Genomic DNA, 24,201 nt, shown 5'->3' on the forward strand with positions numbered 1-24,201 from the left:
ATACTGAATGGAAGGAGAACAAGATAATCCCATTATACAGGAGTAGACTAGAAGAACTGATGAAGTCATTAAGGTATTAGAGAGATGGTCAGAAATGACATCTAGATATTACAGATGGATAGCACTGATCCTTTATATAGGACATCATGCCTGTGTTAAAGGTAGATTTTGCTTCGGCAGTCTGCTCAGATTTTTAGAGTGACAGTATGATACTTATGGATTTTTCTAAATCATTTCACTGGATTCCACTTGGGAGGTTATTATACAGACTTAAGGGGATAGATGTGCAAAATAGGCATATGGTATGGATAAAAAGAGCGGTTGACTGAGAAGTATCAGAAAATGGTGTGTGGAGAAGAATATACCTGACCAATGGATACTACAGTGGTCTATGCTTAAAATACTGCTGTTTATATGTTAATTGAATCAGGGATAATCTGAAAGGAAGCATCTGGAGAGGTTCGGTGATAAGGGACATACCTAATACAGAATCTGTGCAGGCTGACTTCAACTGACCAATTCTATGGACATGTGTTGTTACTAAGTTATATATTTTGAATTGAAGGCATTTCAGACTGGAATATTATATTAATGGAAATTTGCTTTGTTATGCTTATTTTTAAGGCTCAGCCTGGTGTGTGTGTGTGTTTACATTCCATTTTGGACATATACATTCCAACATTGAATAAGATTGATGTCTGCATACTTGTTCTCATAAACAGCTTTCATTTGCTATTGTATGTCAGTTTTGGTGGAATGTTTTCTGAAGTCACAAACCCAGTAAATGCACGGCATTCCACTTTCACTGCTGTAATTAAGTGTTACGTCTTTTCCTCGTCACTTTTACTTTTATTCTTATGTTATATTATTCTGTATGTATTATTTATCTCTCATGCATATCAGTTATTTCATTGCCAACAAATTTATATTTTGTTTAGAACGACTGCGCCAGCCAGCAACCAAATTCTGATATTCAAATATATAACGCTAAACAACAAAGGGATTACGTGATGGCTTCCCCCTTTTCTTTCTTACATAAATTGCTTCCCCCCTTCACTCATACAGGTCCGAAACTTTTATAAGTGGTAATTCAATCTCAGAGACAACAGACTCATGAACTTTGATATAAAGAAACACATTTATTATAAGCACTTGCATAGATACAATTTAAGTAATAATTTCAATGCTGGAGAGTCTGAACTCCCCCCCCCCCCCCTCTTTAGGTTAAGACCTCCAAAATTTCAATTCTTATGTCTAAATGACACAATCCTATATCTCTGTTATATTATTATGTTCAGACTCGATTATTCCATACAGAGTTAGTCATTGCTCATTTTCTAAGCACAATTATATACAAGCTTTATACAAAGTATGTCAGACGTATTCCGTCTTGTAATTTAACATGGAAAAATGTTCTAATTCGTGCTCAAGCTCTATCCCCCTACAACTTAATTAAAATTCAGGCTAATATCTAACATTATATCATCTAGCTTCTTCCTGACAAACAGTTCAGAGGTTAGGTTCCTTTCTCAGCACAAGCTTAGAGTGGCACCAGCTTATTTGACACAGATAGATCAGTCCAAGCGGTCTTTTAGGCACTATGAGTAAGTTGATGTGTGGAGCTCCTTAAATCCTTGGCTCCTATTCCTTTTACGATTACAGTTCTAAAATGAGTATGAAAATTGTACTTTACCATCTTGTTCTTTTCATGGGGTTCCATTACTTCCCTCCACGCTTTCACTTCCGATATGTAAGATTTCCGTATTTTCTCACCACGTGTTTCTGTGGCATCAGCGACTGTAGCATCATCCACTATCTTCGAAGGTTGCCCTTCGCTGACTTCACGTTAGCATAACTTACCAACGGCTCTTTACTGGAATTCTGACCTCATTCCTTGGGTGGCTTTACTCGACTCGGTACAACAGCAACTGGGAGATTGTTGCCAGGCACTGGCGACAAGCTTCCATAGCTATCCAGGATTGCACGGGAACACAGGAACAGAAAATGAGAGACCGTTTGAGTCTCGTGCCATGCCTTATATTACAAATACGAGTGTCCTCTCTCGATGACTACGTCATACTCTTAGCTGTAGCTGATTGGTCACCCCAACTCCGAACTGTTTTGACACTGTTCTAATACATAGATCTCTTATGCACATTTAATAATAACGATTTTGGTCCTGAGACACAATTTCCCTTTGCTTATTTTACACAGACATTATCAATTCTAAATACAGATTTCTTAAGTTTATTTAACATTAACAATCTCAGTCGGTTTGATATACTTTTAAGTGAACATATATACAATACTCTCTTAGCCCTTTCTCTGGAGGCATAAGCATGTCCTTATCCTTAGGTCTGATTGTCACTGTGTATTGGGTTGGAAACAAGATGGCTTATGAATAGTGAGTCAGCTCATTTTCCGACACAACATAAGAAGCATCTCAAACCTTGAATTGTGTAAAGTCTAATGAAAAAGGGGGGGGTTTCGTACACACCACTACATGGATTTGTTTTCTTAAATTCTTTCTTTAAAAAATCTTTTCTTAAAATCTGTTTCTTTTCTTTTCTTTTTCTCGGGTGCTTAATTGATCAAGGCTGGATAACTGGGAGGAGACCTTCACTGGCCATTTTGGGGAATGCCAAGAACTGACCAGGGTGTCTGACCTAATGTCCAATCCTCACCTTCTCATGGTGCACCTGTTGGATATCTACTTGGATACTGAACAAACAAGGATGGGCTGACAGTTTGGATTTAAATGACCAAATTGTATTCTTATTGGCTTAAACCATAACAAAAAAATTATGGTACAACATGAGGGAATTTCATGCCTGCTAGAGCATCGCTCAATTAAACAAGCTCCTGTTAATTTCATCGGGGAACCAGGGCGAACAGCAAAAAAGTCAGCTGCTGGAACAAACCCCAACTCAACATCAGCAGAGATCAAGATTGGTGCCATCAACATAAGAAGCATTAATGGAAAAGAAAAGGAGCTAGTAGAAGAATTGGATAAGTATTAAATTGACATAATAGTGTCACTGAAACAAAGAAGACAGAAACAGATAAGATCTTTCTAAGCAACAAATACATGCTGTTATATTCATGCAATAACAATCAGGGAAAAGGAATAGCTATAATATTAAACACTAAATATAAGGATAATCTTCTTAAATCAAGTAGAGCAATGTGAGCTAATATCAAAATGAGCAACTGGACAATGAGACTTATTTGTGCTTATGATCTCACAAAAGGTACTACTAGGAAGAAGTAGAGGAATTTTTTGATGCATTAGAGAAAGCTACTTACATAACGAAAGAGGAAAAGTTGGTCCTTGTTGGAGATCTAAACAGCAGAATAGGAAATGATTACCAGACATAGAAATGTTATGGGAAAATTTGCAGAAAAGTGCAAAGTTAATAATAATGGTAAACACCTGTTGGATTTCAGTTCAGGACATGGATTAGTTATTACCAACACCATGTTCCAACATAAAAATGTGCAGAAATTCACATGTTGAAAAGATGCAAGAAATAAGTGAGAGAGTGATGTTTTCCCACTGGTTCAGAAAAGAGTATACAGAGGATTTGAAATAGGGAGTGATCACCATTTAGTGTTGAGCAGGATAAAATTGAACTTCATATTGAAAAGAAGAGTGTATAAGAAAGTTTTGAAAGAATCAAAGTTGAACAGTTATCAGATCTGAACTGTAGACTCAAATATGCAAACATTATTCAAGAAAAGCTGAAAAGTTGGGAAACAAGAACCATACCTTGGAGATACAGTGGCAAACCCTAAAGAGAACTTTGATTGATTTAGCCAAAGAAGTATGTGGTGACCTAATTGGCATGGATAGATAAATCAGAACTCTATGGTGGACTCAGGAAGTTAGAGGCAGTCAGGAAAAGAAGAAAGCATATCAAAAGTTCCTGGCAAGTAACTCAGCTTTTGCTCTTAGAGATTACAGAGAAATGTGTAAGAAAGCAAAACACTGTGTAAGATTAGTGAGGAAGGTGGTAAAATATTCTGGAGGCTATTGAAAAGCTCATAAATGGAAGAAAAATTACTGTAAAAGGAATTAGAAATGATAAAGGAGACTTGAAAACTGGAATAAAAAGAGACTAGTCAAGACACTAAACTAGCTGTATACAAGACAATGTTCAAATCAAGTTTAACTTATGGATATGAGAACTGAGTTACAAATATAACTGTTGATCAAAGGCTGGAGACCACAGATATGAGAGTCCGAGAAAGATTAGGGGACTGAACAGATGTCATTAGTGGCAGTATGATATTAAAAATAAGGATATTAGGAAAGAACTTGACACTGTTAGCATTCAAGAATGTGTTAGCAGAGCTAATCTCATTTGAATGGACACTTGAACAGAATGGGAGAGAAAAGATTTGCTAAATAAGTGTTCTTTGCCAGGTTTGGCAAGGAAAAGATCCAGAGGAAGACCAAGATGTAGGTGTTTGTATAAAGTGCCTTAGAAGACAGAAAATTAAGATCTGATAATATTGTAATCTTGATAGATAACAGGCTAATCTGGAGAAAAATTATTGTTTGGAATTTAGTAATGATGTAACTTTTCATGTAGTACTATCATAAGATCCTGTACACCCTCATGAGAGTATATGTCAGAAATTTGATGATGATGAAATTTTTTTTTTTCAGTACACTCCCTTATCTTAGGTGGTATTGGAAGATACCTCATCATTGATATTACCTATAACATGCCTAAAATAATTCTGAAATAATAGTTATGTGACGTTACCTCTTCCAATACCACCTAAGATAAGGGAATGTACATATAATTAAAACCAACTAGAAGTAACTCTGTAGCCTAAAATTGTATATCTGTATGAAGATTTAAATTACAAAATTTGCACATGTAATCTAGTCATTTCTGGCCAGGTTTATGAATGGCTTAAGGTGGTAAGTAATGATCATTGTAATGATCAGATCACTGCTCTGCATATTATTTGCGTAAAATCCTTTCAGACATGTATAATGCTATACATGTCTGAAAGGGAGTGCTTTATTATGAACTATTAAGGTAATTGATAGGAAGTCATTAGTGTCTATATACAAGTAGACAGTCGTGAAGATGCTTCGTGTGCTAACTTGGTTTGCTTGGATAAAGGATTAAACAAGAATATAATTTCTTGGCAACTTTATATTATAACCAAGTTAAAAAAAAATTTTCAGCAAGAAATATTAAAAGAAGGCCTTCTTCGAGAATTTATTGGTTGAATGCTGTTATTCTGTTCTAAATATTCCCATAGTTAAGGTCCCCCATAGTAATTAATTTCCCTCCCATCATTGAGTTTATTTGCTGATGCATACTATCTGCTGTCATTCACATCTCCTGGTCTTTAGGAGCAACCAACTGTATATTTTTTTCCCTGTTGGTCTCTGTCTCACTTCAGACGGCCTTAAATGCACTGTATCCACTGGCCTCACACATTTTGGCTGCAGTTCATCAGTTATTATCAACAATATCCCCCTGTTCTTTTTACTCTCTCTCTCCCCTGAAAATACTATACCCTTCACATTCTATATCACTAATTATATCATCTTCTGTCAGCCAGGTGTCACTAATACCAATAACTTTTGACCAAGAGAAACTAAGTAATGCTCAAAACTCCTCTTCCCTTGTTCTGAATGCTCTTTGGTATGTACTTATAATCCAATAGCCCCCTAGACCCACAGCCATCCTTAAACCTCATACTAACTATCCTAATCTGGTTTTGCCAGCAGTACTAACTTAAGCATTTTAGGAGCTTCTTTCTTTATCCCAACCACTATAGCAGATAAAGTTCGTTTAGAAACCTCTAACATGTTAAATTTAAATTATACTAAAACAATAACCAGCAACCTGACAAAATCAGAATTGACAGCTGTGAAATCACTAAAATTAAATTTGGACATCGTAATTACTAGAGCCAATAAAGGCAGTGCCACAGTTATTATAAATCGGACTACTTATTTGGAAAAAAATGAATCTAATAGTCTTGGACAATGGCACCTATCAACTTGTTATGTGACCTACCAATTGAATAAAAAAGAAAATGGAGAAGCTACTTAAATCGGTCACCACGTGGCCTGCAGATACCGTTAAAAAATTACTTCCATACTATGCTCATTTCCTAAGAATTTATGGTCTTCCAAAGATTCACAAACAAAACACACCACTCTGACTGATAGTCGAAGGTATAGACAGCCCAAATTATCACATAGCCAAGAACTAATGTCAAAACTCAAGGAGCAGGTCATTACTCCTCCTATATTAAAAACACACAACACTTTGTAAACAAAATCAAAGACATCACACTGAAAAAAGATGAGGGCAGAGACATCAAAACTGTCTAATAAGTCAGTTTTGATGTCTCTGCCCTCTTCACAAATGTCCCAATCAATGACACAATTATTCTATTACAAGACAAATTCTCCTCCCGATGTCATTGCACTCTTTGTGCATGTATTACATTCTGGCCATTTTGTGTGGCAAAACACTTTCTACCTACAAAAAGAAGGCACAGCCATGGGCTCACCATTATCCCCCCCCATTGCTAACTTTTACATGGAACATTTTGAACAACATGCTCTAGATTCCTCTCCTTTAAAACCCAAAGTCTGGCTTAGATATGTTGACGATGTTTTCACTATCTGGCCACATGGCCGCCAGACATTAGACACTTTCCTCAGCCACCTAAACAAATGACAGAAAAGCATAAATTGAGACTAAAAAGCAGAACACACTTCCATTTCTAGATACACTTGTCACATCTTCCTTCTGGCAGTCTTTCCTTCACTGTTTACTGGAAACCAACACATATGGCCAATATATACACATAAACTCCTATCAACACCCAACACAAAAACTAGGGTCATTAATGCACTAAAAAACAGGGCTTTGAAGATTTGCTCCGATGAACATGCACTGAAAGGTGAATTAAAAGTTATCAGCAATATTTCCTAAAAAATGGTTACAGCCAAAATACTATGAACAAAATTCTGTACAAGACCTGACTTAAAAACAAAAATAAACAAGACTACAATAAAACTGTAACCATTCCATACATTAAAGGGATATCAGACAAAATAAAGAGAATATACTACAAAAATGCAACCTTAAAGCCACCTTTAAACCTCCTGCAAAATTAAAGAACTTACTCAACTCATCCAAGGATCCACTCCCTCCACGGGCTATCCTGGAGTATATCATATTCACTGCACCTGTAATTTGCCCTATATAGGAGAAACAGGATGCATAATTCCTATCAGAAAAAAGGAACATAAACAACACATTAAATATAATAACTATGGTCAAGCTGGTCTTTCTGATTGTGCTCTGAACTTTATATAGAATTGACTGAAAAAGTACCTGTTGTTTACATCAGACCAAAACATGGTATGAACATAAATTTAAAGTGGCCTGTGAGATTCTTATCAATCACCCTAATCTTAACAATAGTGATGGTCTAAAAATTCCAAGCATATGGAAGGTATGTATTCTACCTACTTAACCTTTCTCCCTAAGAGTTAATTATAAATAGGACAATAGGTAATCCAGGATCCTAAATCTAATATAACAATTGTCATGTTAAATTAGGACATCATTTTTACTGTAACAAAACTATCTATATGAAAGAATGTTTCTCCGATGTTGTCTTAATAAAATATAGCTTTGATGTAGTTAATTTATTTTATTTCATTTATTTATTGTAATTTTATTTTATTTTCACTAAAGGTTCAGCATACTATGTGAAATGTAATTTATCTTGTCTCTATATATATATATGTGTATACTCCAGATCATGACCTTAATATGAAGGTTGATATATCGGTAAATTAAAATAATTATAACACAGTTGTAGAGTCTATAATTTGGGTAAAATGCATGCTGATCACTGTGTAACACTAATGGAAAGGGCACACACTACATTCAACAGCAATCCATTCCAATCATACACCACTCTTATGAGACAAAAATCTAGCCCTCACCCCCCTTCTTGACAGCATTCATTCTCAACTTTCAAGGATGCCTTTGCGTCCTTTGTCCACCCTCTATAAAAAAATTCTATCTGCTGAAATTCTTTAACCCTTTCAGAAGTTTATGTCTCAACCCCTCTTTCTCCTGTTTGCTAGTGTCTGCAGTCTACAAATTCTCAGTTGGTCTTCATAATCAGTATTTCACAATCCTGATGTCATCTTGACACTCTCCTTTGCGCACACTCTCTCTCTCTCTCTCTCTCTCTCTCTACTCTATCAGAATCACCACAGAAACCAGAAGACCAGACCTGCATGCAGTAGTCCAAGCGAGGTCTTATCAAGGCCTAATAAAGAGACAAAATGACATCCTTTATCTTAACATGTGAAAGTTTGTTTCAGCATTGCAATTATCTTTTGAGTTGTGTTTGCAATCTTTGCTACGTGGCCCCCTGAACTTCAACCTGCAATTTACTAACATTCCAAGATTTTTCTTCCAGCATATTCTCACCAGTATAATACGACATTGGATATCTAATCACACCAAAGTGCTTGACCTTACATTTATTAACATTGAGCTGATAGCCATTTTCACATACCCACAATCCCAGCATATTCAAATCATTCTGCAAGTACTGCATATCAGCAACACTCCTGATTATCTTATCCTACCTATCTTTGCATCATCAGCAAATAGCTGTATGTCACATGTAAAATCCTTCCCAATGTTATTAATGTACAGAATGAATAACATTGGACCAAGGACTGATCCTTGCAGCACACTGCTGGTTAACTTGAATCTTGCAAAGTGACACCTACAACTTTTTGATATCTATCAGTGTCATCCATCCTCTTATCCATGCCAATAGTCGTCGTCATCATCAAATTCCTGACATGTACCTACCCTCAAGGGGTGTACAGGATATGATAGTACTACATGAAAAATTTACATCATTGCTAACTTTCTATCTACAATTTTCCTCCAAATCAATCTGTTACTTGTCAAGACTCCAACATTATCAGATCTTATATTTCTGTCGTCTAATGCACTTTTTACCATATCAATCCACCTATATCTTGGTCTTCCTCTGGGTCATTTTGCTGCCAACCTGGCAGAGAACACTTATTTTGCTAATCTTTCCTCGCCCAGTCTGTTTAAGTGACCATACCACCTGAGATTAGCTCTGCTAATGCATTCCTGGATGTTGGCAATGTCAAGTTCTTTCCTAATATCCTCATTTTTAATATGATATTGCCATTGATGCCATCTGTTCACGCCTCTAATCTTTCTCAGGACTCTCATATCTGCGGTCTCTAGTCTTTGGTCAAGTGTTTACTTCTGACCCAGCTCTCAGATCCACAAGTTAAAACTGGTTTGAACACTGTCTTGTATACAGCTAATTTAGTGTTCCAACTAATTTCTCTCTTATTCCATATGAATTTATTCAATTGACTTCCTACCATACCAGCTTTGTTGATTCTGTTGTCTCATCTTCACTAAAAATCGTGCTTTAGTAGCTGAAATGTTTTACTTGTTCCACAGGTTCCCTGTTCACAACACAGTTGACATTTCAACAATTCTACCTATTTTCATTATCATTGTCTTTTTAATGCTGACCTTCATACCATATCTATTACAACAGTTATTCAATTTAGTCAGGGAATCTTGCAAACTTGTAGAGGATTTATTTAGAAGTATAACATCGTCCGCATAAAGCAAAGAGCTGACATTAACATCTCCAATTCTGATATCATGTTTAATACCACTTTCCTTAATAATGTGATCCTTGTCTCACACCAGATTTAATATTAAACCATCTTCCTGCACTTCCTTCAATTCTAACTGCTGACTTACAACTCAAATAAAGACTAAATATTGCTTGATATAATGCCCCATTGACACCATATAACTGTAGCGTATTGAATAGCTCTCTCTTGGTACCTTGTCATATGCTTTTCCAGGTCGACAAAACTTAAATACAGATCTTTGTTATATTCCCATGCTTTCTCCACTATTTGTCGTAAAGTGAAGATTTGATCCTGACAGCCTCTATTTGGCCTGAATCCAGCTTCTTCTTCACCAAGCTTTTCTTCCACAATTATTCTCAACCATTTCTCAAGTATACTTGCATAGATCTTGCCAGGAACACTCAGTAGGGTAATACCTCTGTAATTCTCACATTCAGTTTTATTTCCATAATGATCACCTGTTTGGCAATGCATTTCATTGTAACCTGGAACTGAGCCACTAGTTATGTAGCAACACCTACAATATATTTCATTTTGTTAGCCTCCATTTCACACCAGATAGCCTCGAATTCTTTACTACATGGGACATAATTATCATCATTGTTTTCTTGTGTTTCTACCCTATCTGGACTTAAATCACCTGATATCATTAATAGTCCCCATCCTCTCCCATCACTTTGGTCTTTCCTAAAAAAAATTTTAGGATTCTAATAGCTAGGTTTCAATAACACCAACAATTTTAGGCCACAAAGTATTCAATAAAGCAACGAACTCAACTCCTTTGTTTGTGATGCTCCCAGCATTTCTATATAGACATAACAAATTACCACCTGGCCTATCCTTATAATTGGATATGCAATCTGTTTGGCCTTTTTGTGGAACTTTTTCTTTTCTCTCCCCAGATATACTAAATAGGTCTGAACCAAAGCATATATTTCCACCCCTTCACTAGTTGCATAATCAGGTTCAAAGCTATCCATATCTTTATCATGTTTGCATACCATAGCTGAACCTTCACACAGTTTCCCCATTCCTCCCTTGACAATCTTGTTTCCTCAACTTTCTGCATTAAGCCTCATCCCAATAAGTAATTTTTCCAGACTTCTAATGCCAAATGAATTCAGGCCATCCCTCTTATGCAAGTGTTTTCTGCCATCAGATGCACTCCACACATCTAAAATTTCGCATCCATTTCTTTTACACAGCTTGCACATTGAATCATTTGCTATCATTGCCCTCCTTAATTCAGTAATGTTATATCTGGGTTGCAAAACTATAATTTTTGATCACATTTCTTTCTCACTTCTTCTAATAGACCTTCATATCCTTTCTCTCATATCATACTATATTTGTCGACACTTAAATTATTAGTTCCTACAAAGAATTACCATTTCTTTTCTATATTTCGATTATGTTTGTCATATCTTAAATTTTTGCCCCTGAGAAGCTAGACGTAGTGACTCCCTTACAAGAGCAAATTTTATGATTGAATCAGTGTACCATATCTCCTTGATTTTCTTAGATTTTAATTGACTCACCATGTTGTTGTTATTATTATTATTACCAAATTCAGTTCTTCTCTTCCTCTTCTTGTTTCTGTCCTTTTTTCTTATCCTAAGTTTTGTTAAATGTTTTCCACTTTTTCCAATTCTCTGTTCGATTTTCTAATAATTCTTTTAATCGGGATATTTCCATTGTCAGATTTTCCTCAGATATACAGTAAAACCCTGCAGTTACGCGGTGGGCGGGACCAACAAAAAACGCGTAAGTCGAATTCGCATAACTCGGGGTATAATTTTGCATGTAATTTATATATACAAACATACAATTGATACCAAAAGTTTACAAAAACACCTATATTTTTTTAGGAAATATAATCATAATTGTAGTTTTTCATACATAAAAAAAAGAAAGTTATTTCGATGTCGATGGTTTCATAAAATCTAATAGATTCATCTGACAGCATAATGTTTTTTTCTTGTCACGCAAAATTTCTTCATAGCAAGCTAATGATTTTTTTTATTCCTTGCCTTGTGACTACAATTCGTTCCTTGTTAGAATCAATTTCCTCCAAAATCTGTAAACCTTTCTTTTATAATTGTTCTTACTGTGGATTCCTGTAGATCGAACTTCTCTGCTAGTTCACAAATTTTCATTCCACCTTCAAAATCCTTAATAATGTTGAGTTTTGTTTCCAAAGTCAATGTTTTTCTTTTCTTGCTAGCTGTAGAAGAATCGGACTTGCTTCTTTTGGATGACATTATTATTTTTTATGTGATAAAATTTTTATCAAGAACATAACATTAAACAATCGCAAGGTTTGTAGACTACAAAAATCGTGTATGAATGGAGACCGCACAAAACACATCAGTGCTTGTTCACAGCATGTGCGACACTGCCGAATGCAGCCAGCGCCTGAAAGATATGACTAGGGGTGAGGCATGAAGCGGGACGCGAATACGTACATATAAGAAACTGCATAACTCCGGATTCGCGTAAGTCAGGGTATGACTGTATTATCATCATCACTGCAGCAACAATTCTGCTTATCAGGACAATGGTTCTCCTCAGTAGTAACTACTTCAACTTGAACTTTAGACTCTACCATGTTGTGATGACTTTACAGTGCCATTCTTAAGAGTATTAAAAACTAATAATTTTTCTACAATTATCTTATTAAATATTGTATACAATAAATACACTAAAAAAACTACAATAATATACTAAACATACACCAATTAATCTAAGAAAACACTCATTAAATCATCAAAAAATTGCCAGTCTTTCAGAAGTGTCTTAACAACACATCTCACCAGATAGCCTCGAATCCAAATGGATTATCTTCTCATGATTTCTAAATTATTTTTTTAAAATGAAAATCTGATCCTCACAACCCATATTTGGCCTGAACTTAGCTTGTTCTTCTCAAAGTTTCTCTTCACACAAATTTCTCAAGTATGATTGCATAAATCTTACCTGATAAACTCGGTAGGGAAATTCCTATAATTCTTCCATTTGGTTTTATTTCCTTTTTTTTTTTTAGAGAGAGAGAGAGAGAGAGAGATGCTATGAGACCTGTACTTCAAATATCCAGAATTCAGTCTTCTGAACATTCTTTTTGAATTATGCAATGCATGCACTGTAAAACTTTTATGCCTCCATGTTTGAGCATTTCTGGTCAATCATCAACTCCTTCTGCCGCAATTCAGGTTTTTGATGGGTTTTTTTTTTTTCACCTAAAGTATTGGTATATACTCCTGACTGCATTCTTCTCCACTATTCTTCTTCTTATTATTATTATTACTATTATTACATGACACCTCCAAGGAGTCCAAAGACTTCGAGGTAGGGCACCTACTCTACAACTCTCCATCTCTGCCACTCAATTCACCAACTACAGCGAACCACATCATATATACCAATACCATTTACTGCCCACCACTAGTATTTTCACAGACATCCATGCCCACGGTGGGATTTCTGCAGCCTGGAGAGCATATATGCTAACCACTCGGCCAACCAGGCCAGCAAAAATTAAAAAGGGAAGGCACCTACTCCACAACCCTCTGTCTCCACTCCTCAATCCACCAACTACAGAGAACTGTAACTATTCTCATCATTATCATGTACACCAGAGGTTCTCAAACTGTGGGGCACGATCCCGGGGGGTGCGAATAACTTGAGGTGGGGGGGTGCGGCATACTTTCCTACAAGTAAAAATTAAAACTGCCCTAAATCAGTTTTAAAAATAACAACAAATAAAAATACAGAAAGAAAAACTTTTGATGATACAGGTTTCAATTATCATGAATTTCTAAATAACTAATAATTATTTTCTTCACTCACACTTATAAAATAAAACACGTGTGCCAGAGGCAGTGTTGATAGTTCAGCAGTGGCCACATCCTCTTCCAGGCAGCACTATAATATTGTTTCATTTCACTACTTGTTAATTAAATATTGTTTCATTTGAATACGTATTTTGGTTAATTGCAAGTGTTAAAACTAATTTTTATTGTAGGCCTAATATTGTGATACTTTAATTATTTTGTATCAAAAACTGTTAAATAGTATGTAGAAAAACACAAAATAAACTGAATAAAATGTCAAAATTAGTATGACTTATATTTTGATAAATAAAACCGGCCGGGGGGGAACAGTGTTTTCTCTTGTCAGGTGGGGCTCATAGGTAAAAAGTTTGAGAACCACTGATCTACACCAATGCCATCTACTGACCACCATCTCCACTAGCATTTTCACAGACAATCACAAACATCCATTCCCATGGCAGGATTTGAACCCACAGTCTTTTGGCTGGACAGTGGATACACTAACCAGGCCGGCAATCCTAATTTCTCTAAGGTTTGATATTCACCTAGATCAGTCTGCTTAAAATTGTCTTCCATCGAAGAAGATTATCATCATATTTAGTGTTCACTATTGTAGCTACATTTTCCAATCCCTCACCCCAGGAGTAATTACTCTAGACATGTAGAATATCTTTATCTTCATTTTTCATGTCACCTTTGTCATCTCTGATTTCTTTTATGGCACTGAACATTTCTGGTCAATCAACAATTCCATCCGCCACATTTCAGGGTTTTTTTTTTTTTTTTTTGTACCTAAAGTATTGGTGTATTCTCCTAGCTGCATACCTCTACTGCCATTCTCCCACTTAACAATCTTAGTTGGTGATCACTCCATTTCTAAGCCTTTTCAATAGCCTCTGGAATATGTTGCTATCTTCCTGATATTTATCTTTATATTCTTACCAAAGTCTTCCCATGACTTTTTCTTTTTATGTTTACTGCTTTACTTTCTTACATTTTTCTCTCTATTCTTTCACAGCACACATGCTGACTTACTTGCCAGAAACTTTTGTTATACTTTCCTCTTTTGCATGATCCTTTTAACTTCTGAGAGTCCCCTAAAGTTCTGGTTTTTCTATCCGTCTTGCAGGATATAAAAGGTTCACCACATGCCTCTCTGGCTGAAACAATATTTTTTTCAGAGTCCATCACAGTTTCTAAATTTTAATTATTGTTTTCAAACTCTTTTATACTTTGTTTTTTTCTCCAATAATGTTACTATATTTCAGTCTACAGTTTACCTTCAATAGCTGCTCCACTCATTTCTTTTTTAAAATCTTTCTTACTTATTTTTCTTTTTACTATGGCATTCACTTTTTCCCACTAAACGGTGATCACATCCAGTTTCAAATCCCCCGTATACTTTTTCCTGAACTAGTGTTAAGATTTTCCTATCAACAATAACATAGTCAATGAACCTTCTCTTATTTCTTGCATCTTCTCTCCATGTGAATTTGGGCACATCTTTATGTTGGAACATTGTGTTAATAATAACTAGTTCATGTCCTGAACAGCTCCCATCAAGCACTTAGCATTATTAGATTTGCTCTTTTATCCAAATTTCCCTAACACATTTCTCTTCATCTTATTCATTTTTTACTCTTCCATTGAGATTGCCAACAAAGACCAACTTCTTCCTATGTAGAACATCGGAAGAAGGTACAAATAAGTCTCATTGTTTATTTCTAACATTTTCCAACATCTGATTCCAAAATTTTGATATTTGTCCAGATCAATCTACTTTAAATTGCCTTCCATTGAAGATCATCATGTTTTGTATTCAATACTGTAGTAGCCACTTCCTTTCCACAATTATTATTACCTGAATATAACCACTTTCAATTATTATTCAGAACAGACTCACCTGTTTTTTTGTCTTCTTTATTTTAGTGACAGTGCCAGTTATATCAGTATATTTTTCTAATTCTCCAGCAGCCACTTCAGGCCTCTAATAAGCATCAGGCATTGAATGTCATTAACTGTATCTTAATCTACTCTATAATATAAAATGCTAAGCCTTTTTTTGTAACGTTTTAGTGTCAAGTTATTTGAAACGGTTTGAAACTCAGGGGCTTCCCTGAGTGTCGAGTCATCAAAATTCAAGGAGAACCGGCCTACCAGTCCGGAACTTGGGGGGGTTGGGGGCCAGGGGAGGGCGGAACCCCCATTTCAAGTTTTCAAAATTCGAGTCATCAGAATTAAAGGAGAACTGGCCTACCAATCCGGAACTCGGGGGGGGGGGGGGGGGGGGGGGGGTTTTACTTCTAAATAAATCTGCTACAAGTTTGCAAGATTCCCTGACTAAATTAAATAACTGTTGTAATAGATATGGTATGAAGGTCACCAATAAAAAGATAATGAAAATAGGCAGAATCATTGAAAATGCCAACTGTGTTGTGAATGGAGAACCTGTGGAACAAGTAAAACATTTCAGCTACTTAGGCACGATTTTTAGTGAAGATGGTAAATTAAATATGGAAATAATAGACAACAGAATCAACAAAGCTGGTATGGTAGGAAGTTAATTGAATAAATTAATATGGAATAAGAGAGAAATTAGTCGGAGCACTAAATTAGCTGTATACAAGACAGTGTTCACACCAGTTTTAACTTATGGATCTGAGAGCTGGGTCAGAAGTAAAACACTTGACCAAAGACTAGAGACCGCAGATATGAGAGTCCTGAGAAAGATTAGAGGCGTGAACAGATGGCATCAATGGCAATATCATATTAAAAACGAGGATATTAGGAAAGAACTTGACATTGTCAGTATCCAGGAATGTGTTAGCAGAGCTAATCTCAGGTGGTATGGCCCCTTAAATAGAATGGGCGAGGAAAGATTAGCAAAATAAGTGTTCTCTGCCAGGTTGGCAGCAAGACGACCCAGAGGAAGACCAAAATATAGGTGGATTAATATGGTACAAAGTGCCTTAGACGATAGAAATATAAGATCTGATAATGTTGGAGTCTTGACAAGTAACAGACTGATTTGGGGGAAAATTGTAGATAGGAAGTTAGTAGTGATGGAAATTTTTCATGTAGTACTATCGTATCCTGTACACCCCCCTTGAGGGTACATGTAAGGAATTTGATGATGATGATGATTTTTTCTTATATAAAAAAAAACTTTTTTCATATTTTTCAAATTCACATTCTTCATTTTATGATGACCATGCTGCTTTTGTTGGTATATCTAATGATATGCCAATAAATAAAATGTATTTATTTATTTATATTTTATTTTTATATTATTTATTTATTTATTTCAGTTTTGGCTTCTAGTGGAATAGATTATGACATTAAACTTTGGGCACCATTACGAGAAGAGCCATTTTTTGACAGAGAAAAAGCAAGAGAAGTAGGTGATTGTGACTGTTTCATTTGCTGTTTGTTTTTAACATTTAGTGACAGTTAATTATAGTGAGTTCTACATAAAGTAATTTATTTATAGCATTCTTTACAAGTAGATTTCTTTCATTCAGTTAATAAAATTCAAAGTGATGTATTTTTATAATAAATATAGTTTAATCCTTTATCCAAGTGTGAGCAAACAAAATTTGTGCCTGAAAGTGGAGATACCAGGCAGAAGTATTAGCAGACCTGCTAATGCTTCTGCCTGGTATCTCCACTTGGGCCTGGCTCCCACTGAAGAGACCTCAGTAAAGGTCGAAACTAGTCTGGGTTGTGGCCCTTCCCTTAATGCATAACATTAGACATATCCGCAAGGAGATGTGTTTTGCATTATGGGAGATACTGAGATAGGACTGTTGGTAGCTTGCTCCACCTTTGCAAGGAGTGCCCTGGTGTTGTACCACTTTACCCCAATCCTGAAGATACTTTCAGGCGCAAACTTTGTTTGCTCACACTTGGATAAAGAATTAAACTAAATTTATTATACTCTAACCAAGTGAAAAATAAACTTTCAACGTGATGTATTTTTATTTAATTTTTAAAGAAATTTTGAAAGAAAATGTAAAAAAAAGAACTGATTTTTTTTGTCATATAAAATATTTACATTAATAAGCCTATGTTGCTCAAATTGTAGCAAAAGTTTCTTATAAGGACTTTTTCAGCTGAACACTGTCAACTGTTCTCTTATTTTCTTCATGAAAACTGGATTTTTTGATCTCATAAAACTAGCAAGAAAACAAAATGCACAGCAACTGCATATGCGTCAGGTGTAGACGGGATTAATTAATTAATTAGCGTATGATGATACAGTGGCCGTGAGTCCATATGGATAATAATACGGCACCATCTTATGAAACCACCATGAAACTATTGATTATAATGTACTTTTTTTGTCTGTCAGTGGCCTGTGGTCTCCTGGCTGGTTGCCTGTTCTGAGGGACAAAAAAAACAGAGTTTCCAGGAGGGAAAAACCCTCTACCTCCTTATGAGATCAGCTAACTCACCTTTAGTCTAAAGAGACCAGATAAAGGTTCCTCACATCATTGATGGGAATCGAACCCAGGTCTTTCTGACCAAAGGGCTTTGTCTATACTGACTGAACTATACAAGCTCTGTAAATAGGATTGGCTGAAAAATACTAATTAATATTAATATCATAATATTAATTAAGTTAATATAGGAATTCAAAGGAAGAATTTTGTTCTTCATTTGTTCGGTTTTGTAATAATTTTAAATAAAAATGTTAATTAAAGATGCCAAGAAATTATATTCTTGGTTTTGCTCTTTATCCTCCAGGTGTAAGCAAATAAAGTTTACACCTGAAGTCACTTCACTAAGCTACTTGTATATATAGAGGCCAATGACTTCACATCAATTGCCTTAGTATCCCATAATGCAACACATATATCCTTATGGACATATATAATGCTATGCATTATGGGAAGGGCCACTACCCAGACTGGATAGTGGCCCTTCGACCTTTATTGAGGTCTCATCAGCAGGAGCCAGACTCAGAAGTGATGCCAGGGTTAAAGTAATGCAGAAGTCACATTTCCATATACAAGTAGTCAGAAGGTGTCACACCTTATTACTAAAAATACTCTGGATTAGAGATGAATGCTGAAATTTTTTTTTATTTCGTTACTATAAGTTAAAGATGTCAAGAAATTACTTCAACCTTGATAACACTTCTGGGTCTGGCTCCCAGTGATGAGACCTCAATAAAGGTTGAAACCAATCTGGATAGTGGCCCTTCCCATAATGCATAGCATTATACATATCCGCAAGGATATGTGCATTGCATTATGGATACTAAGGCAAATGATGTGATGTCATCATATATACAAGTAGCCCAGTCGAGAACTTACTTCACATGCTTTGTTTGCTTACACTTGGATAAAGGATGATGCCAAGTGAAAAACAAAAAATAAAAATGTATTTGTAGACATACCTATAGGGACTCAGTTTCCATTCCTTACATCAGTGGATTGCTATTCTGTTTTGTAACAATTTTAAACAAAAATGTATTTTGCCATTAGAAACTAGAATAACTGGGTTTTTAATGGTCGTAAATAGCTACAGTAATTAACCTACAGAGACAGTTTCCATTCCCTGCATCGGTGGATCGCTAGTCTCCTCAAAGTTCACGATGTTAGAGTAGCTTATAAAGCTATTCTGACTATACAACATTTGCTCCACTCTCTTAAAGACCATAACTCTGTCAACAAACATCCTGTAGTATACAGAATTCCATATTTTTGTGCCCTTTTTTTGGAGAGAAGACAAAAAAAAAAAAAAAACTTTTGCTTAGATTATCATTTTATCCACACACACACACACACACACACACACACACACACACACACACACACACACACACACACACACACACACACACACAACCACCACCACCACCACCACTACTACTACTACTACTACTACTTAGAAGTACCTAAAAACAGTAATTTATCTATCCTTGACCCCTCTGCTACTATAATCTGCCTTAGCTAAATCTTATCCCTTCAGTGGCCATTACTTCGGTTGGTTATGAGTGCAAAGCTCAGCAGACAAAGACTATCTCAGGCTAGAGTCAAGCCTCTTTGAATGCAAAATCCGGAATTAACTCCCTTTCAGAATTAAGAAAAATTTGTTTGATAATGCTGCACCATCTTATTTCCTATACAAGAGAAATCTCCTTGTCGTGGAGTTAACACAGAGACTATTTTATGATTCTAGAATCTAGCAAACAGCAGTCCCAATTACAAATCCTTAACAAACTTATTCTACATGCAGTCGTAGCCAATCCCCCACATTTGAATTCGTACAGTTCTGATTTTAGTGAGTGGTGCATTGAATTTAGAGATCAGACAACTTTATAAGGTAAAAAAAACATGAATGTTTATTCATTCTTTAGCTCATTGTACATTTATCAAAAGTTCACTTAACTAAACTGAATTGCACTTGCACATAACAATTATTAACTAGACAAAATAGAACTACAATCAGTACATCACATTAAGAGACAATATCAAATTTAAGTTGTCCTGCTTCTAGTCATGTAACACAATTAAACTAGCAATTATCTCATTCATCTAAGGTTAACAGACAATGGCATACCTCAACAATTCAATGTCAAACTCTACTACTATGCACTCTTAGAGTTACAGTAATTTATCGATAGGTTAAGTACTAGAGTCCTGTTACTAATTATCAAGTCCTATCACATAATATATCAGCACTTTTCTGCACTTCAGCTTAGTTCAGAGTACAATGGAACTAGAAAGATTTTACATTACCGACCATCTGGTTTGCGCTGGTATCTTCTCCCGATCAGACCTTTGTGAGCACATGGCTTGTTACCTCATTTTATGGCCTGTTGTCTTCGGATATGACCCTCTAGTGACATGTTCATGAATCACCCTCTTGCCGATGTGGGCGAGACTGCTCTGCCTGGACAGGTCCTCGTGTTTTGGCATGAAGCTTCGGTTCTCGCTGACTGTTTAGCTGTACCGTAGATATGCCTGGACTGGACCACCACCTGGTCACTTAGCTGCCACTGACCATCGTCCTTTCTGACCACTCGTGCCCCTTCTACCGATACCCGAAAGCCAAAGGGAGATGAAAAGAAAAAAGTCTCTCGAGCCTGCACCACTCAGCTTCTTATACCTCCACGTTTCTGCTCTCCCCTCCCCCCCACGTCACTGATTCCGCTTGGCACCTAAGCCCCTTGTACTCAGTCGCGTGTGCCTCGGACCTCGCGACTGCCTCGGGTTATATCTTTAAGCCGATCACTTCAATGTGAACTTCGATCTAACCTTTCCTGCTCTAATATAATTCTCACAAAAATCTGATTCCTTTTGGTGACAAAGTTGAACAGGAATATCTCCCTCTCGAAATTCCAAAATTAGCATGTCATACAATTTCTTACCGTTTGGCACCTAAGCCCCTTGTACTCAGTCACGTGTGCCTCGGACCTCGCAACTGCCTCGGGTTATGTCTTTAAGCCGATCACTTCAATGTGAACTTCGATCTAACCTTTCCTGTTCTAATATAATTCTCACAAAAATCCGATTCCTTTTGGTGACAAAGCTTGAACAGGAATATCTCCTCTCGAAATTCCAAAATTAGCATGTCATACAATTTCCTACCGTTTAGTGGGAATAGTGCAACTTACTAAAATTCCCACTCTGTTTGGGAATTATTATTGTTATTATTACATAACACCTCCAGGGAGTCCAAAGACTCATTGAGGGAAGGCACCTGCTCTACAACTCTCCATCTCCCCACTAACCACAACTATCTTCATCATCTACACCAGTGCCATCAGCTGACCACCACCACTATTTTCACAGACAATCACAATATAATGCAAAATGTGAAATTTTTTTTTAAGTTTGTTTTTCTAATAATTGTGTTTAAATAATTGTTTCTTTGAACAAATGCATTTCTGAATACTTGTATATTCAAACAACTGGATCTTCACAAATGTTTATGATCAAATTGTGTAAATAATTTCCTATCTGTAAAGCAACAAATTATCCTAATATAGCATGGTTCAATTAATCCATTTCGAAAATCAGACTCCTTCCCTTCCAACGGACTGTTCTTTAACATGGTAGCCTACAGGAGACGCATTGATGCGTGAGCAGGTACCTCGTCTTCGTTTGCTGTGTCGTTTGCTATGTCAATCTGATGTAACTTCCATTTCATCCCAGAAGTGGGATGAAATGGAAGTTACATCAGATTGATGTCACGGTGACGCTCGACTCTCTCTGCCAGCGAGTAGGATAGCGGCCGTGGTCTCCGTATGTCTTTGTTTACGATACAGTCGCTTGCGCAAATATGCGGCCGACCACACTCAGCTTGTTTACCGAGGTTCCATATCTTGCTTTTTATAGTATGTCACCACACGTGGCCTGCGTCTTGTTTAGCGAGTTACGGCATGGTGGGCGAGGCATAATGTATTTCCAGCTTTTGGTCAAAAAAGCTTGCCGCTCTTGCGATTTTTATTTCAGAAAACAAGGCTTTAATTTCAACATTCTAAAATGTTATTTTTCTTGCTTTTCTGTTAGCAAAATCGTCGATGACATTTTCGAAGTCTATTTCATAGTAATGTAGGTAGTAATCATAATCAATTTCAATTTAGAAAAACTCCTCTCACAACTAGCAACACTTACAGCAATTGTGAGGAAAATTCACAGTAGTATTACAATATTTGGAAATGAGTTCTCAAGACTGTATTTTAGAAATAACTGCAAAAGTACAAAAAAGGTTCAAAGTTCTGCTCCCTCCCTAACTATGCCTCTGCAATGACTTGAGTCTATGTTCGGTTTCGAAGTTTTAAAACCAAAGAAAACTGACAATATTGCACCCTCAGCCAATGCTACATCGCAGTTGGTAGTTTGTCATCCCTACACCCTTAACAAGTTCAATGGATCTGATAAGTAAAAACGTGTAGTGTGCTCTGTGAAAGTATGTCCTTGCTGTAGTTTGCTATATGGTGTTGGAGAAAGGAAAGTATTTTAAGAAAAAAAGTGTAATAGTGCATCAACAATATGAAGAGAACCATTGAAAACAAATTAACCAATTACTTCTCAAAACTTAAAAAGAATGAAAATTCTTTTCACTCTTATTACTTATTTTAATAAATGTTAAAATGAAAAAATAGGTATTGGATACTGTTTAGTGAAAACTTTCAGTAGAAAATTAGAGTAGTTCTTTATAATTCAGCAGAGAGAGAGAGAGAGAGATGGGAGTTAATTTGAAATGTTCAAAATTAGCATAAATTCTGAATCAGTCTGTGCAGAATATCTCTCATATATTATGATGGCATCCATATAATGCATTTTCAAAGGAAGGTAAACTAAAGCTTATATGTATTCTGTATTATAATCTGATGATTTTCCAAACAAGCATTTGAAAATTCTGCAGTTATATCTCCTGTAAATGAAAGAAGATAAATGTTTTGTTCTTTTGTACAGATTTGAAGAATAAAAGACAGCAAATTTAATACTACCATTAAATAATTTCATTACGAAGAATCTGTTGTCATAACATCGACTGTTTATTTACCAACACAGCTAAAATCGCAAAACATACAAAAAACATACAAAAATGCATATAGACTAGAATTAGATACATAAGTTACCGATTACTGACTATCATAACTAAAGATGCACACACACACACACAAACTAGAAAAATTGCACAATAACAAGAATCGTTTATTTTGTAATGGAAAAAGAAATGTATGAAAAATTAAATCATTTAACACTTTACTTTTCTTGATTTTTGCCGATTCAAGTATAACATGAAGATTTTCAAATTTCCGATCTGAATTGTTTAGTAAAGTGGATTACATTGTTTAACGCGTTTTGTGATTCAGTTAAATTTTTGTTTGGATTCTGAAGCATTTCACTCACTTCATTGATCATGCATAAAAGATTATAAGTGAATGCCGACACTCACAATCTTTAATTTTCAAAGCTAATGCTTTTGCTTCATATTTTGTATTATTGTCAATTTGAATATTATCATAAATTTCAACAAAAGAATCTAAAACTTCTCCATTTTAAATACAGACAGACATCTTTAGTGCACGAACGCAACTGTTAATCACTTCATAGATAGATGAATGGGGATGTCAGTGGGACAGCACTAATATACCCATTCATCTGCCTGCTCATGGCACTGACATCCCCATTCATCTTCTTATTAAACTAACAATGTTCTAATGTTCCTCAGAACTAACATTTTGCATGTTTTTTCTTAAGAACTAGCATGTAAAATGCTGTTGTTGACTGGTAATAATACCACAGTCACCTGCTATTGCTGTACCCCTTTTCGCACGAGAGAGAGAGGAAAAAAAAAAACTGATCTGCTCCCCTCCGATTTTTTTACCTTTAAGTGACTTGTTCTGATATATATATATGTGTGTGTGTGTTAAAGATACCAAGTTATTTTAAATATAAACCTGGTTTTTTACTCCATTTATTTAAAATAACTTGGTATCTTTAACATATATTATACCCAAGGTAAAAAACTTTCTACACACATATATATATATGATCGTTCTATATTATATTCATATAAGATCGTTATTTATATATATATACACAGAACGATCACAGACATATTTAATGCACAAATTCACAATTTCAAATGCAACTGTTAATTAAGCAC

The 24,201-nt window shown here is 35.7% G+C and overlaps 1 protein-coding gene across 3 annotated transcripts in view; it reads left to right on the top strand.

Moving 5' to 3' along the window:
• LOC150096255 (DDB1- and CUL4-associated factor 6-like) overlaps positions 1-24,201 on the top strand; it is a 443,059-nt gene that overhangs the window by 394,135 nt on the left and 24,723 nt on the right. For all 3 annotated transcript variants that reach the window (XM_090409214.1, XM_090409213.1, XM_090409212.1), the window contains exon 16: positions 16,878-16,966. In XM_090409214.1, the coding sequence (XP_090265340.1) occupies positions 16,878-16,966 (89 nt within the window). The remainder of the gene's footprint in view (positions 1-16,877; positions 16,967-24,201) is intronic.

The sequence above is a fragment of the Typopeltis vanoorti genome, chromosome 19 (genome assembly GCF_054136105.1).
Source record: "Typopeltis vanoorti isolate ZY-2024b chromosome 19, IOZ_Tvanoo_1.0, whole genome shotgun sequence".
NCBI classification, from domain to species: Eukaryota; Metazoa; Arthropoda; class Arachnida; order Uropygi; family Thelyphonidae; genus Typopeltis; species Typopeltis vanoorti.